Source organism: Thunnus maccoyii, chromosome 14, assembly GCF_910596095.1.
Source record: "Thunnus maccoyii chromosome 14, fThuMac1.1, whole genome shotgun sequence".
Taxonomy (NCBI): domain Eukaryota; kingdom Metazoa; phylum Chordata; class Actinopteri; order Scombriformes; family Scombridae; genus Thunnus; species Thunnus maccoyii.
The window spans coordinates 10,272,151-10,289,960 of record NC_056546.1 but is presented as its reverse complement, the minus strand read 5'-3'; the positions used below and the strand labels follow the sequence as shown (position 1 = coordinate 10,289,960).

The 17,810-nt window shown below is 40.3% G+C and overlaps 1 protein-coding gene across 1 annotated transcript in view; it reads right to left on the bottom strand.

Annotated features, from left to right (window-relative positions):
• Positions 1 to 993: 993 nt before the first annotated feature.
• lrpprc (leucine-rich pentatricopeptide repeat containing) overlaps positions 994 to 17,810 on the bottom strand; it is a 64,034-nt gene continuing 47,217 nt past the window's right edge. Inside the window, exons 31-38 of the mRNA XM_042433887.1 lie at positions 15,053 to 15,141; positions 14,751 to 14,955; positions 12,908 to 13,035; positions 12,584 to 12,699; positions 7,743 to 7,817; positions 6,933 to 7,017; positions 5,106 to 5,245; positions 994 to 1,291 (exon numbers count right to left, since the gene is read on the bottom strand). Of these exons, the coding sequence (XP_042289821.1) occupies positions 1,220 to 1,291; positions 5,106 to 5,245; positions 6,933 to 7,017; positions 7,743 to 7,817; positions 12,584 to 12,699; positions 12,908 to 13,035; positions 14,751 to 14,955; positions 15,053 to 15,141 (910 nt within the window). The 3' untranslated portion in view covers positions 994 to 1,219. The remainder of the gene's footprint in view (positions 1,292 to 5,105; positions 5,246 to 6,932; positions 7,018 to 7,742; positions 7,818 to 12,583; positions 12,700 to 12,907; positions 13,036 to 14,750; positions 14,956 to 15,052; positions 15,142 to 17,810) is intronic.

Genomic DNA, 17,810 nt, shown 5'->3' with positions numbered 1-17,810 from the left:
GGAAAAGTGACAAAAGGAAGTATACATATGAAAAAACGCTCGATACGTACTGTTGATGTACACTATTCTCCCACAATGCAATGCACAAAGTAAATTCAGCAGTTGCACACAGCTGGAAAAAAAAACAATTGGGGATGTAATGGGAGTCATTGTAAAGTATCCGAGTATCTTGAAAAGCACTTTATAAATAAAATGTATTATTTATTTATTTTTTATTGAAACAGAACAGAAAAAAAACTAAGTTTTGGAAAAAAACATTTTTCTGCCGTACCTTTAATTTGAAGCAATATTCTAAAGCTGCAGTTTGATGTATGTTGACTTCTTGTTTACTGACTGCAACAACAGTTGACTATGAACAAAAATACATCAATCAATAAATTGATTAATCGACAGGAAATTAATTGGCAACTATTTTTTTAAATCAAATAATCATTTTAGTAATTTCTTAAGGAAAAAATCCTGGTTGCAGCTTCTTAAATGTGATGATTTAAAGCTTGTATGTGTAATACATGATAATTAATGATGTGATATTCATATACTGAATATCTTTTGGATTTTAGACTGTTGATCTGACAAAACAAGACGTTTGAAGATGTCATAGTTTTTCATTATTTCTGACATTTTATGCACGAAAAAATTAATGAAGAAAATAATTTGCAGATTAATCAATAATTGAAAATAACAGTTAGTTGCAGCCCAACAGTATATACTGTATACAGTTAGAATGTAGTAAGAAATAGGGACACTACATTAGCGTAGTGTCTTAGCAGGAAAAACACAGGTGTAGTTAATAAATTAACGAGGACCGGATTTTAATTAGGCGTGTCACGGCTGTGGTATTGTGTATATTGGCTCACTGGGACACCTGACTGGAACTGAGCCATCATTAATGCTTTTAGTTCCACCTGTGATTTCCCTGCTGCCCTGAGAAAAACTCTACTGTACGACTGATTAAACACCGTTTGAAACACACAAAGACTCAGGCACAAAAACCAGATTCCTAACATCATTTATTAGCATAAATACTTCTGTACATTCTCCACATCATCATCATCTTCATCAACATTATCAATAACGCAGTGGACAGAGTAACATCCAACAGTTATAACACAATACAACAATAGCTGGGCTCAAACGACTTGTATAAAAAAAAAAGAAACCGTCAAAGGAAGAAGACAGAGGGATTTGGATGGAGGTAAGAGGAGGGGAGGATGAATCTTTATTCCTCTGCTGTCGTCTGGGCTTTGGCAGCTCTCTCTTTCAGCTTGTCTGCATAAAACTTGAATGACTCCTGGAAAGAGAAACAAAGAGAGTCGAATTAGCATCAAACATATTCACGACGAGCTGCGCATAAATGCTCACCTGCCTCATAGTGAGGCTGTAAGAGGTTTGTGTGTGTGTGTGTGTGTGTTTCCATCTCGCCTCTTTCCAAAAGTAAGCCCTCCTGGGTCTGTCTAAATAGTCTCCACTCTCCAACCAGGTTGTCTCGTTTCATCTTTAAATCCCCATTAATACACAAATAAGGGATTTGTAGTACACTCCCCATACACACACTTTTCGCTCTCTGCTTCTGTTTCTGGCAAATTAATCAGTGTTTTGATCCAGACAAAGTGTTGTGGTGGGTGTTTTTTGGAGGAGGGGAGGGGGGAGAAGGTGAGAGCTTTTCTGCAGATTACGCCGGCTCCTGACAATGTACGCTTGTTTATTAATGTAGCAGTTAATGCTGATAAATAGCTGTGTTCAGTTTAGAAGGAGGGACTACACCTAATGCTATCTAGCCATGCAGATACTGCAGCTTTGGTTTAATTTGTGCACATTTTAAGATTTCTGCCTCCATCTTGGCACAATTTGTTATATTTTATTATATTATATAGAAAACTAGAAATACTGCCTCGTGGTTCTACGCCTTCATCAACCAGTCAAGTTGCAGTTTATGCCCATGTCTGTCCAGACTCATATAATATTTGTAGTGAAGACGATAATAATATATAATATTTAATAAAAGATATTAAGTGTATTTTCATTGTATGTGTTCACATGCTTGGCCAATAAAGCTGATCGAACACAAAGTTGTAGCCATGACAGTAGACAAAGCTTCAGATATGGATGCTGCCCGGCGGGACAGAAGATTTATACAATCGTCACAGTTTCAAGGTGGGAACCCAAGATTAGTGTCACCCATTCAGTGTCCGACCAAATGTGAAATATGGTCACATCTCCCCTTCTGTTCCTGAGTTATGGTGTTGAATAACGGCCAGAAAAGTGTTTTTGCAGAACGTTATGATGCCACAGTGAAGTTGACCTTTTGGATATAAAATGTCATCACTTCATCATTTTATCCTATTACACATTTGTGTGAAACTTTGTCATAATTAACGTATGAATTCTTGAGTTATGGCCAAAAATGTGTTTTGTGAGGTCACTGTGACCTTGACTTTTGACCACCAAAATCTAATCAGTTCATCTTTGAGTCCAAGTGGATGTTTTCTGCCAAATTTGACAACCCAAAAACATAATCCCTCCGGCCACGGCTGTCACTGGCGCGGAGGCATAAAAATCGGGCTGGACTGTAGGTAAATGCTACCATTTAGCGGTTAGCTCGCCTGCTAACTGGCAGCATTAACTTCTGTCATGCAAGTGTGATATCAGCTCTAGTGTACTGTGTTGTTTTTTTTTTTTTGTTTTTTTTTTGAAAATGGTGCACATCCTGCTAGTTATCTGAAACAACACACTAGCGCTTCTACACATCATCAACTGTTTGCAGACCTGCTCTTATTTACTTATGGAACTGTTTGTGTTATAATTTATATCTTTCATGGGTGTATGTTTTCAAGTTGTTTGTGAGCCCCTAAACTAAGACAAATTCCTATCATTATGTTATAGACAATAAAGTTTTTTGAATCTTGAATCTTTAATACTGTTCAGAAACTTGCAAAATAGTCTTAAAATCATCTTTTTCTAGAGGGACAAATTGCTCAGGGAAAATACTTTTCTGTAATTTTTTTACTTTATTTCTTCTTCTTTAAATTTCTTTAAGCACTTGAGCAGCAACCTCTGTAAAGACTAAGAGGAGAACTGTATAACCTTTTTGTGTACTGCGGCCATTTTGACATTCATCTCTCCCTCTGCCTTTCCTTTGCTTATAAAACCTGGCAATTACTTAACTATCCTGACATTCAGTGAATAATGCAGCAGTTTCTCTACCTTCATCCCTCTTTCTCCGTCTATCTTTGTACTGCTGGTGAGTGATGGGAAGGTAAGAGGTGGGCTTCCTTCTACACCTGCCTCGAGGGGACAACACATCAAAGTGCTGGGGCTGAGAGGGTCGTGTGTGTGTGTGTGTGTGTGTGTGTGTGTGTGTGTGTGTGTGTGTGTGTGTGTGTGTGTGTGTGTGTGTGTGTGTGTGGGTCCTCGTCCGAAAATAGATGCTACATCAACTTACAAAATGTGCAACTTGCTGAAATGCTCAAAAATACTAGGAGCCAGAAAAAGAGAGAGGCTATTGCAGTGACACCATCTCGCTTACACAATATTTGTGACTGTGGGGCACAATTTCTGACACACACACACACACACACACACACACACACACACACACAGTAACAAACACAGGAGGCTAGCTGCAGGCCAGTGTGTATTGAACTACCCTGAGTGGGCAGACTGCTCCTTCGCATTACTATGGCACACACAGACCATAGCACACACACTGTGGCACATATTAGGACACCAGCCGGACGACTGCCAGCGCTGGTTAGACACTGTGGTGAATGTGTGTTTGTATTTGTACACATATCTGTTCACGTCTGCATGGTTGTATCAATATGGATAGGTGTGTGTGTGTGTGTGTGTGTGTGTGTGTGTGAAAAGTGCTTTATTCAGTTTTTTAAATGTATTAGCTTTCAGTGAAATTATATAATAACATGATCATGACATTATTTTATTGGATTATTATAAGAAAAGTTATGAAAAGAGTTATTTAAGTTTGTTATAGTGAGTTGTGTCTGATGTAATTCATGTCAGTGGAACACAGATCATTGCACTCAATACATTTGCAATATCGTGACATTTCTCAATGCTGGACGCATCAGTAGTGATAGTATCCACTATACTGTAGTGCTGTAATGGTGCAGACACACTGGATCTGTTGAGCAATGTCAAGTTGACCGATCTTATTCTTTTTTTTTTTTTTTTTAAACGGAGAGCAGTAGATCCAGCCGCGTGGTGCATGATGGATACGGCACGGTGAGTTGACGGACCAGTTGCCATATCTGAATTTGCATAAATCACAACTCGACCTCAACTGTATGCAAATGAGTCCATCCAGCGCAACACAACCGGCTCACGAAACTCAGATCAAACTGTCAAACTGGACAGCGCTGATCAAATATGAATCAAGATTCTGTTACTGCATTGCCTATTTTACACCTCAAATGTTTTCAGAAACATATTTTAGTGTTTTAGCTGTAATACGAGAGTGTTTGTGACCCAGCCGTCATGTTCAAAACGGACGAGCCAAAACCAAGCACCACCCGACTCGCAGTACACCTCCCACCATGTCACCACCAGCCGGAAGGTTCAGTGGTCCGGTGCGTCCAGACGCGTCCTCACCGGAGTCTGTGTGTCTGCACCATAAGCAGTGCGAAATGGTGAGTGTTGAATCTTTCAGCACTCAAAAAAGCCTGCTTGAAAACTGTTATTTATCCATTGCGGACTAACTAAGAACTCATCCTTTATTGTCCCTCATCAACTCCCAGATCTGCTCTCACAGTTACACACATAATAACACAGAGAAGTTGCTCAATGTGGTCAGTTTTCTACTGCTAGCCACTTAAGGGCACATCAAGGGTAGTTACTGAGTGACATTTACAAAGTTATGTCATGCAAATTTTCTCTGTGTGGGGAGTTAAACTGACATCAACTTGCTTGTCTAAGTTTTGAATGACCATTTACTGTTATTCACTACAGGGGTGAAGTCTGTGTGGGTGTGAGTTTAATTTAGAAGTGGTTGGAAACCTTAAATTTCCCAAAAATAGTACATTTAAATATTCCGGGGCTAACATCCTTTAATCCTGGACTGTGCGTGTGTGTGTGTGCGTGTGACTCACAGGGGGCTCGGTGAAGGGCAACATCTCTCCTGCATCGCGGTACAGCACAGCCAGCCGTTTGAGTGACAGCTCGTCTACTGTCCCCTCCTTCTGCATCTGCTCATACAGAACCTTGGCTGACGCTAAGTCCTTATCCAGAGCTGGCAGAAGAGAGCGAGCGAGAGAGAGAGACAGTCAGCAAATGAGACCTCAACATGTTAAATTCTTATTTCAATGTACACATTTAGAAAAGAAACTGACAGTGTGTGTAAGAGACAAAAACAGTATGCATCATATTTATTGGTGGTGGGATAATCATGTTATTTTCCACTGTGGTCTGTCATCAAGTCACTGGCACAAAGAAAGGAAGTTTTCAATGCACATGCAGACTGCCCAATCTTTGTATTTACCTATTATTTAGCCATGACAACAGATTACTTCTTAAATGTTGCTGGTTGCACATGTGAAAAAAGCAAAAACTTGTGTAGACTACTTTGTTTTCCTCCAGTTGTGGAGTCATGATGAACAGAGGAGAAAAAGGTTCACTGGAGGCTGTAAAAGAAATTGTAAAACCTCCCTTTGAGTTTGACTTCTTTGATAATAAAACTTCTCTTGTGGAATTATAATAATTATTATTAGAAACAATTTTATGAAGATAAAGCACATGGACAGCAAAATGATCTTTTGTACTTATCTATTTTATTTTATTTAATTGACAGGGACAATACTCATTAATCAACAGGGTAAAAGAACTGTAAATTAGCCAGAGTTAGTCTAAACAGCTGATTTTCACCAGTTGTCCCTGGCCAGATGTTAAAAAGGGAGCCTGAAAACATTTCAAATATAATTAATATGATAATTACAAAATTATAGAGCTGAAATCAGTAACTTTTGGTATATCATCCCCCTCTTCAGGTAGACTATTAGTTTTAGCCACCGCAAACTAACATGGTAAATGTAACAGCTAGAGAGGTGTCATACTTCTGGCCTTATGCTGTTGATTTTGTTATGAGAAACGAAAAACTTGTGTGTGAGAGGCATCATCTGTAAAAATGAAACTGCATCAGTGTGTGCCTGTGTGGATCAAAGAGACCCTACACTGCCATTTTCCTCAGGTCTCTCTTGCAAAAAGATAATATATGAGACTTACTGGTTAAAAAAAAGGTTAAATTTCAGAAATTAACAAATGAAACAAGGTCACTGCTGTCAAAAAACCCCCCAAAAAACAAAAGCCCTCAAAAAGAAAAAAAAAGGAAGAGAACAGAGACAGGGCAGAGAGCAGAGGCAAGCAGAGCACCGCTAATTGTGTCCCCTATGACTGCTTTGACCGACCAGCTAGCAAATGCTAATTAAATAGTCATGTCCGTCATCTTTGGTGTGACAAGGTATAGAGGGGAGACGGGAGGGGTGAGAAGGTGAAGTGAAGGGAGGACATGAGGAGAAGAGAGGATGCAGGTAAAAGCAAGGAGGAGGAGGAATAAAGAAACAATTTGAGGACGAGAAGAGTAAGACAGAAGTAAAAAGGTGGAGAGGGCGAGAAGTGTCGGAGCGAAGAGGAAAAACTGTAAGAAAGGAAAAAAAAAAAAGGAAAAGCTGAGTGGTGGGCCGTGTCGCGATTAGCACGCTAGGCTAGCCAGGACAGCTAACTCATTAGATGACATGTGTTCTTCTAACCCCTGAACGTCTGCACACACGTACACACTCCTTGACCTGATGCATTGTTAATGCGTCCTCTAATGTTGACTTAGCCACAGGCCAGCGAGCCGCCCGCTGCAACGCTAGCTGCTCCACAAGACCCAACCAGGCCTTGTGTAAGTGTGTGTGTGTGTGTGTGTGTGTGTGTCTTACCGTGACATTTCATCAGATACGGGTACAGCACCTCCTTCTCAGTGAAGTCTGGAATCAGGCTCAGCAGGGCCTTAATTTTGCCCACCTGTGCATACAAACATTAATTTATATACAAGAACAATAAGTGTTTGCGGTTTTTGTCACTAACATGCAAATACGACATGAGAAGACAGTTTTTTTGTTGCTGCAGGTTTGTTTATATGCTGTTTAACGTGCTGCAGCTAATTAGCAGTGTGACTGTTTGTTTGGTGGCTCATTCAACAAGCTAAGGTGAAGGACAAGACGTGTGTTCATGTTTGGAAATTAAACCAGAAGGAGACTTTAGCAGAAAAGCTAATGTGGGTTGTTGTTCAGAGTCTGTGGTTGTGTCTTGTGTTGTGTAGCAGGATGCAATCAGGCAAAGTGTGACCGTCTGCTCTGCACTATGATCGGATGCCATGTTATCGCTTTATTCAAGTTTTGATTTTCTTTATTCAAATAAGGACTCCAGCTACATTGACGGATAGCAGAGCAGTATTTAATCAACTGAATGCAAAACTAGGGAAACCGAAGAATTTCAATATATATTTCTCCCTTTTGGTTTCTGATTTTTACTCAAAGAAGAACGATTTACAGAGCAGATATGTTTTCTGTAGTTGACAAAAAACAGGCAATTTAATTTCAGTTGTACTTTAAAGGATCATTCTGGTTTGTTACAACTTTGGCTATCCTTTTTATCAGTTATGATAATATTAAACTCAGTATGAAAATAAGACTCAAGCTGTTAAAAAATAAAGACACGCTCTAAAAAACAGTAATATGTGAGTTTACCTGTCCAGGAACCTGAGCCTTTCGAGCCATGTAGGAGACGAGCACCTCCTTCTGTTCAGCCACGGCGTTACAGCGCTACGGGAAGAAACAAGGGACAAGACAGCGACATAAGAAACATGTGAGAGATAATATTGGTAGTTTGGGGGGGTAGTGTATTATTTCCTCCCCCTCTTTTTTTTTGGAGTCAAGAAGACTCTCCAATCTGTGTTTTTCCACACACATACAGTATATAAACACATCCACACAAACACCCACACTCAGATCAAAGGTTAATTATGGATTTAATAAGAGTGTCAGACACACAACTGCTCATTTCTTTATGAATTTAAATGTACAGCAACGTTTCACATCAGAAAGTGTAATTATCTACACTTAGTCACATAGATGGCCACATCTAACACTCAGCCGAGATATAAATACAGCTTAAGCACAAGCTGCTCATTGTGTGACTGTCGCTTGTACAGCTTCAAGTCTTTCACCAGTTATTGGAAAATATGAGGTAAAAGAGATGATAGTCAACCGGAAAGAGAGGGAGAAAGAGAAAGATGAAATACACTGTAAAAATATGACAGGATGATATCCTTGAGTGTATTCCTTTTTTTTTTTTCTTTCATAATTATTCTACCTGAAATATTTCTAAATCTATTTGCAGTTCTGCCTCAACTCCCAGTGCTCATGGGTGACAACAACAAACAATGGTAAATCTTATTCCTTGATTTCAAACATGATAGCTAAGGACATTTTTACACATTTTTACAAACACTTGTCATTGTTGAATTAAAAACAACTATAATTCATGCTTTTACTGTTATTGTGCACTGACTGTTGTCAGCAGTGAGGAAACACTAAAGAGTGGAAGGTAACATGGCGCTTAAGACAAGAATCTCCTCACAGTGATTCCTGGTAAAACAGAGACATTTTGGACAGGATTGCAACTCAAATGGCTAACGTGAAGTCTTTTTCAGGTAAAATCATAGTAGATTCTGATTCCTTGTGGCAATAATAAAATCCATTCTGGCTGTGGACTTTCGTTGCATGTTCCCCATCTCTCTCTCCCTTCATTTCCTGTCATATCCCCACTTAAATCTAACAGAACAATTATGTTATATACTATCAACGTAGACTCAAATATGACGTATATGATGAATTTAGAAATACGTATTCTTTATGAAGATAAACCTCTGCTGTTGCTGGAGGTTTTATCTGTTAAAAGCATGCAAGCATTTATACAATATATGTGTTTCATGCGTGTATTTAACACGTGTGTGTGTGTGTGTGTGTGTGCAGGAGATGCATTAAAGTTTCTGTGCTCTGAGTAAGGGAGTGAATGTGTTCTCGGCTGAGCAGCAATGAGGTCCCATTACTAGCCAGTCGTGAACTAACGTGTTTCACTCCTTCTCCACCTCGTACAGAATTAAAAGCTGGTGGCCTGCAAGGCTTTTAACAGGACGACATACACACACACACACCACACACACACGGAGCAAGCTGCCTTCTCTTCAGAGTCACTGAGCGGCAGAATGGCTTTAGTACAATCAGGCAATTAGACCAACACTATGCCACTTCACTCAACTCTGCTCCGTGCTCTCACTCCCTCTCTCCTCTGTTTTTTTTTTTTTTTTTTCCCTCCCTTGCTTCACCGATGACTCCCAAAGGTGACGCCAGAACCGACTGGGCCTACTGTCTCCTCTGCTCCTCACACACACTGCCTAAAAGCTCTGGATACCCGGGGAATGCTTCCCCCCTTTTTCCTCAATGACCCCTCCCAACACACACACACACACACACACACGCACGTAAGCAGTTGTAGACGAGCCGCCTCGCTGCGTTCCCCTCGTCACTGTTCACTTCTTAATGACTGACTTCATCCCCCCCCTTCACTCTTCTCTCGCTCCCCACTGACCTCACCTCCTTCTCTCCTGATAGGCTTGTCATCACTATTGTCTGCTCGCCTACTTAAAAGCTTTTCAGAGTTTTCGGTCCTGCTTCACTTATGATGGGATGGAGGAGTTGGGCTGCTACCCTCCAGTGACCTTGGGAGAGCGGCTTCGAAGGGGGGAGTCAGGAAGATGAGAGCAGGCCAAGAGGACGGACACATTTGAGCGCAAAAGTTTAGCCTGGGTCACATCAGTGGAGTCTAAACTTACAAACACTTTGACTACAAAGACAAATGCGAGAACAAGTTTTAAACAGTCTTTGCTCTGATACTGTGTGTTCTTGTAGTTTCTAACACGATGAGCATTTGTTTCTTGACTTTTGGTTTCTTGTTAACCACATTTTACAAGTCTTTAGATTTTCAGGGTTTTCAACTACTTTTAACTACTGCCTCAAAAATTTATACTGGAAAAAACTTCTACTGCTCAGTAGAGCTGCAGCGCTTAATTGATTAGTCAATCAACAGAAAATTAATTGCCAACTATTTTGATAATTGATTCATCATTTTGAGTCATTTTCTAGTTTCTTTAGTTTTCTATGATAGTAAACTAAATATCTTTGGGGTGTGGACTGTTGGTCGGGATAAAACAAGACATTTTAAGGTTGCATCTTGGGCTTTGGGAAACAGTGATCAACATTTTTCACTATTTTCTGACATACAGTCTAATTGATTAATCGAGAAAATAATCGACAGATGAATCGATGATGAAAATAATCGTTAGTTGCAGCCTTACTGCTCAGTATTCATAATTACAACTTCATCACTAATTCTTATGAGATTACACTGAAATTAAATCATCCCAATGATTAGCTGACCTCAAGTGCAAGAGGTATAATCAGTAATTATCAACTTTTATGTTATGTTGGACTAATAAGCTTCTATGTACACAGACATCAATTCAAAAAAAGTCTCTACTTGCTCTTCTGAAATTAAAAACGATGACACTTCTTTAAAAATTCTTATTTCATCTCCCTCTTCTATCGAGAAAAATATGAGAACTTCAATTGGCCGAGATGCATATCAAGCAAGAGGCATGTTATTGCCTGAATCATCATGTAATACATAGTTTGTGTTTAAATAGTGATGAAGATGAGAAGTAAGAGTGAGTAGTTAGATGAGTAGTAAGTAATGTATCTGTTCATTAACATGCATGCTAGTCAGACATCCCTGTTTAATGATTGAGAGGGATAATCACTCAAGATGTCGGGGAGACATGAGGAGCAGACACAAGTCGCCTTAATGTCTGAGTGTATCTACAGTGTTTTATATTTCTCTCTCTCTCTGTGTCCTCCAGTTTCCTGATCTGTTGATCTGGTCTAGGAGCTGGTCCAGAGGAGCTGATGCTACTGGCCTCAGTGGTAAAAAAGGAGTAAGTCAGGCCTCATCACAAAGATAGAAAATTTTGGGTTTGGTGTGTCCCCACTGCCAAATTCCTACACTTATCTCTTCCTCTCTTCCTTCTGTTTTAAAGGAACAAACCTACATTTTTTGCATCAAAATAATGATTCATTAGATTTTAATCATTTAATTCAACATGTCCGAAAACCACAAATGTATGTCAGAGTGAAAATGAGGGCGGCTATGATTGTGTGACAAGAAATATACTACGACTTGAACAACACAGATTCCTTTGATTTGTGTTTAAATAGTGATGAAGTGCGAGTGGTAAGTAACATATCTGTGTTCATTAGTGTGCACTCAAGTCACACATGCAACTGAATGACTGAGAGGGGTAATCACTCAGCAAATGAGAGAGAAATAATTTCTGTGAGAGAGGAGGACGAAACAATTCCAATTTACCGGTACCTTATGCGTCTTTCTCTCACTGCCTCGTCTTCCTCTGTCTTTCCTCTCTGTCTCTCACCCGTCTTAGCTGATACATATTCATATCCCCAGGCTCAATGCAAAGTCATTGAGCTGTAATGTATGAACTCCGTTAAATAAGTGAAATAGTAAGAGGCCAACTTAAGACCACCAGACTCAGTGGTGCAATGTGGGTTTTCTACATTTATTCAGAATGAGAAGACATAAATGTGAGGCCGGATAAATAAGTCAACGATTGTGGCGGGAGAGCGTCTCTGCTACTCACCGGGATCTGACAACAGCATCAGCAGTCCCTTGTTGATCCTTTTTTTTTTTTTTTTGGTTGCAGATTTTAATTACTTTGATAAAATTATTTAAGATGTAGCCAAATGCAGGATGCTCAAATGGAGAAATGTGCACTGGGACAAAAATGCTCAAGTTGATTTAAAATGTATTTAAAGTTTTCACACAGTAAAAATAAAACTTTTATCATATGTGCAGATTTTACCTCCCTTCCAACAGAATCTGTAACGATCATGAATCAGCAGTGAATATATACTTACTATAGCAGATTGTTGTATTTGGGGGACAAGAGGTTGACTTTTGCTAATTTGTTTTGCTAATCATCAAAAATTAAGATTCTTTTCATCCAGTAAAATACTCTGTTTCTTTCATAGCATCCTTGTCTCCTCTCCACTTTTACACAAAGACAAAATTGAGAGTAATGAATACTGTACATGTGTCTGACCTGAAAAATGTGGATTTCTTCACTTCATGTTTAAATAGTGATGAAGAGAAGTGAATAAGTGCGGCAAGTAATGTATCTGTATCCATTTGCATGAATGATGCAATTTTCTTCTAATATTAATTAAGAGTGTCTCATCTCAGCCTCTATGGACCTCAACCAAAACTGTAACTCACATTTCCAAAACCAAGTGGACAAAAAAAAGAAAAATATAAAATTCAGAATTTGAACTTACTGGCTTGGGACACTTAAAATACATCAGTAATACTTTGCACATACTGTAAATGTCCCCGGCTCATACTTATAGGTTGGCACACACACACACACACACACACATATACACACACTCATACTCACAGCCAGCATGAACTTGGCGTCCTCGACTTTGTCCATATCCAGCAGCTGGAGGAAAAGGTCTGAAGCTGGTCTGTAGCAGGCAAAGTGGTTGGCTAGCCGCTCTGCCATAGCACTCACTGCAATACAGCATGCAACATTTAGTCCACCGTTCCATGTTTTTTTTTTAGGGAATACATTACATTTGTCACTGACTGTTGTTGTTTTAATATAAATGTTTTTTTTAATTAGTCAATTTGCTTGTGGCCTCATATTTTGTATTTTTTATGTTGTGTTTATACATGTGTATATATGTAGAGTGTGTGTGTGTGTGTGTGTGTTTCTTACACTTGTCCAAGGCTTTGTCGTTGTCGTCTTCTAAGACCTTTCTGAAGACGAAGGACATACTGGGACCTGTGCTGTCTGGACTGGTGTAAACTGTCTCCAACATCTCTACTGCTGACTCCAAGTCACCACTGGAGAAAGATGGATGGTGAGATTATTTATCATATTAATGGTACTCGCACAAAAAGATTAGAACTACACCCGATCACCTGTACATGTAAAATGTATTTAACAGATAAAACAGGAGAAAAACAATCTATTAGTAATTAGCCAAGCCATAATTCTACTCCATTTAAGCCCTTCAAAGTGTGATTTGTCCCCTTGGAGCAGGAACAAATGTAGCTTTAATGGTGCAATAGATTTACCCTACATTATGTGATTGTCCTGCCAATACAGAAAATGTTCCCAAAAGCTTCTGCAGCACTGGGAGGATTTCGGTCTCAAGAGAAATGAGTTAATGTAAGAATGATATAAGTATTTTTTTTCCCCCCTATTGAAACGGTCTACTGAACGCAGACGAACTCATTCTTCACTGATGTGACAGTTATACACACTCGTACTGTGAAATGTTTTTCTGCTGAGGTTGCCACAACCAAACAAAGCACTACAAATCTCCAACAACTCAATCTGGCAACCAGGACTCGCTAGTAACACTTTACGTTCCCTCCTCTGCGCCCCGCGTCCTCCCCACCGTCACCAGTCCTAATGAATATTTAACATACATGGTGTGTGTGCGCGTCTGTGTGTAAGTATACTGTATGTGTGAGCGTCCAGAGGTGGGGGGGGGGACATATCTATGCTGATTGTTGCGACTGGGACCGTCTGAATAATTCAGCGGGGGGCCCCTCTAAATGTGGCGCTCCGCTTTCTGGGCTTACTAGCTTTTCCGCCCTGGCTCTTAACCAGTCAGCTTGACTCAGGCGCAGTGGGCACGCACGTGTCAGAGCCGCTCAGAGCACAGCTCCCCGAGGTCAGGGTTCAAGCTGACAGGCCCGCGCTGCTATGGCCAATCGGGCGTGAGACCTTCTTGCTATTCTTCACTTCCTGCTGTCCCTCCGAGTTGGCATGGGGACGGTGCCGCCTGAGCTGGGGGACAGCGCTAATGCGGCAAGTAGCCCGATGAAAGTTTGATGCACAATGTGTTTTATATTTTGTTCTGTGTTGTTAGAGAAGAGACGTAGCGGCGGTGGAGGATGGGTGCTTTCATGACATTAAAAGGAATGAATAATCCTATTATGCCTAGGTTTCCTATTTGTACTTGACGCCCCACTCGCTCTGTGAGCTTTTACTTTAACAGTGTGTCAACCTTGGTCTTATCACACTCTTGCCTGCTGGTAATCCATTAAACTGTTTATCTCTGTGTGCTGCAAAGTAACACCAAGAGAGTTTTCAAAACAGTATAAAAGACTTCACACTGGACGGTGAATTGAGTCATAAATTGAGATTATAATGTTTCGCTCGTGCAACATGCAGCTACAATGATCTGTTTCACTGTTTGGCCCAATTTTCACCATGTCTGTCTGTTCTCTATTTGACTATATGTGGCTGGTAATAGTCTGCAAGGAATAGAGATAAAGGTCATATGACAAGAACTTTTTTTGTCCAGTTTGGGGAAATATATGAACAGCTGCACATGCAGGTCATGACCAAAATCCTAAGTCATAGTCCCTATGTGATTATAGGATGTTCAAATTACTCTGATGTCATCAGTAGTTGTTTGTAGATAAATGAGACAATCCCAGAGTCATTAAAGTCAGAAATGTTCAAATTCTACACATACTGTAGGGGCTTTAAGTTCCTCCTCAACTCAAAAAAAAATGTCCACATACACATTTTGCAGCCTCACCTCTTGATGTGTGCCAGGGCCGTGTTGTTGATAAACAACATGCTGGACAGGTTGAGGGTTGTGCCAAGACCCTTCATCAGTGATTCTACTTCCTGGATGCCCGCCACATTGCCATGGTTACCCAGGGCCTGAACCAGTCTGGTGACTGCGAGCTGTGAGGGCACATGATCCACCTGCAGCATAGACTTCAGTCTCTCAAGAGCCTCTGTGGAGGAGCACAAGAAGTGAGTTTCTGTGTGTATAAAGTGAGTATATATATATATATATATGTGTGTGTGTGTGTGTGTGTGTACATTTCTTACCTTTTGCCTGGCCTTTCTTGGTGTGTGTGATGATGAGCAAACTGCAAGCGACATCACTCAGTTTGAAACCTGGTACACGGGACGCAGCACTGAGAGAAACACAGAGAGACAAAGTATTTTCTTGGTTTGTTATCACCTGTCAACAATAAAGTTCTTATATGTGTCAGTCTGTTGAGAATAACTTTCTTTTTCAACTTCATTTTCGCCTTTTTGGACAGTTTTTGATCTAAATTGTTCTCCCAAGGACAAAAGAAATAAGAATAATAGTTAACTATAACTGGAGAGCGACGTTGGCCAATATGACATTATACACAGTGAGATGATTTTTAAAATGCTGTTTAAAATGAGGTTGCTTTGCATTTCATATCTCTGGCTGTATTAGTCACTTGTGGCCGGTGTTGCACGTCAGTGACCAGAACTACATTGTGGCAATATTGGATTTACATTATTTACATTTGCATCAATTTGTCAGGTACCTTTACATGTCAGGTATTCAATTCACTAGATTAGTTGGAAACAGACATTCCCATCTGGTTATTTTTTTTATTTTTTTTTATCTAAGAATGTTTTTTTTAATTGTGTTTCCAGAAAATTTACTATATCACTGTTAGATTATCTGGATAATACTTGGACATCAAGATTAAAATTGTTGCAATGGCAGCTTTTATATTGAATGTCTCTATTCTGTTTCATTAAAAGCATGTTTTACTTTATTATCTTATGTTTAGGAACATGCAAAGCATAGCATGTCAACTGCCAGATGACTTTATTTATATGTGGTATTATCATGTGAAACTAATCCCATGTGCAATGATCAGTTTATATTTCCATATGTTGACATAAGATTAAGTATACTATGATAGAAGATGTTTATCCATATCTGAATGACGGGTGTAACGTGTAACTTCTTACCAAGGGTGGACTGTTCATAGCTATTAGAAAGTCCATCATTTCTAACTTTAGGCCAAATCTTTATAATCTGCGATGACAGAGTTAATATCTGGTAGAATTCTGCACTTTTCCATCACAAGGCATCACGTTTAGAAAAGCATTAGACTCCGCGGAGACACAGTGGATAAACACATGAGCTGAAAGAGCAAAGACAGACAAGACAATGGGAACAAATCTGATTGACAGCAAGTCTGAGCCTCTTGTAAAGCGCCTGCTGTGATCCTGAAAATAATACAGACATCAAACAGTTGATTGATGTCACGGTATATGTGATGTTCCCTCCTGCTGAGCCGCGGCACGTGTGTGTTTGTATATCTGCGTGTGGTATTATCTGAGAGGGTGAGGCTGGGACAGGCTGAATGCTGCAGTATTGAGGCTTCCAGGAGCTGCTCCTGCTCCTCATCGCTTCTTCCTCCCCCTGACTTTCCCTCCTTCGCTCCGTCTGCCCGTCTATTTACTGTCCTTTTCAGCCCTCCTCCTTTTCATTTCTTTGCCACTAAAACCTCAATCAGGCTTGCCTCCCGTCTTTTTTTTTATTTTTTTTTATTTATTATTATAGCCCTGCAACCAGATTAATCCGTCCGCTCAATTGAGCATCAGGCGGGCAATCCTTATCACCGCGGCGACACCAGGCCAAGCAGCATCCGGCAGCCGCTGTGACAGGGTCATGGCGGAGATTGGAGCGGTAACAGGGTCGCCGACGGATTGCTGCAGAGGCCGAGCGGCGGGGGTGTGTGGGGTCAGAATTATTCTTATCGGGTGGGAGAAAATCTCTAGAGGCTGTCTCTCACTCACCTTTCCCCCCCCCCCCCAACACACACACACACACTTTCACTGCCGCTCTCCCTCGCCTTCTCCTTCTAAGGGTATTGTGCTTGAGCCAATGAATCCATCATCCACCTCTTCCTCTCTCTCATCATCATCACTCCCTCTCAATCCCTTAATCTCGCCATAAGCGCCCTGCTGCTCAATTCTGTACAGATTACCCAAAAAACAAACACACACACCCCCGCACGCACAAAGAATTAATGCCTATAGCGTCTTCATTAACCTCGTACATGATTAAATCTCGCCCTCCTCCCCTCGTTCACTCCTCCTTTCCTATTTAGCCCTTTTTATCTCCTTCCTTTGCTCCCCATTTCCATCTTTCCCCGACTCTCTTCTCAGCTCATTTCACTTCTCATTTAGAGTGCAGATAAACTAAGCTTTTATCCAGGCAGGGATGCCATAAACCAATTCAAACAGAGACTGGAGATGTGTTATCACTTGTATTGCTTTGCGCTTGTTGAAACACGGGTCTAAAATTGATATGATTATTCCTCATAACAGAAGAGAGTGAACCATGTAGACAGACGAAAACGGGGAAGAGGCTGATCGTGTAATAGATGTTTTTACATGTTTTTTTTTTTCCCTCCCTTCTCTACAAATCAGTAACTGCATCTCTTCATTCAGTGTATCATGTCATTATATTATCTTTTTTTTTTCCAACTCTTTTCTTCTGTGTTTTTTCCCTCTGTAGAAGGAAAGTGATCTAAAGAAAGGGACAAAGACAGATAAAGAAAAAAGGAGAAGATAACCTAAAAAGACAAACAGGGCAGAGAAGATCAGCGTTGCACTAAGCTCAGATCTCTAATACCTCTGTCTGTCCATCCATTTGTCTCCAGGCTCAAGTCCTGATATGGCCCCGTAACACAACAATGCATGATACATTACTAATTGGAAGAAGATTGATGTTTTTGAGCAAAGTCCCCCCGCTTCCCGGAAAACCAAAATTAATCTGTACATGCGACTTTGTGTGTGTATCTTG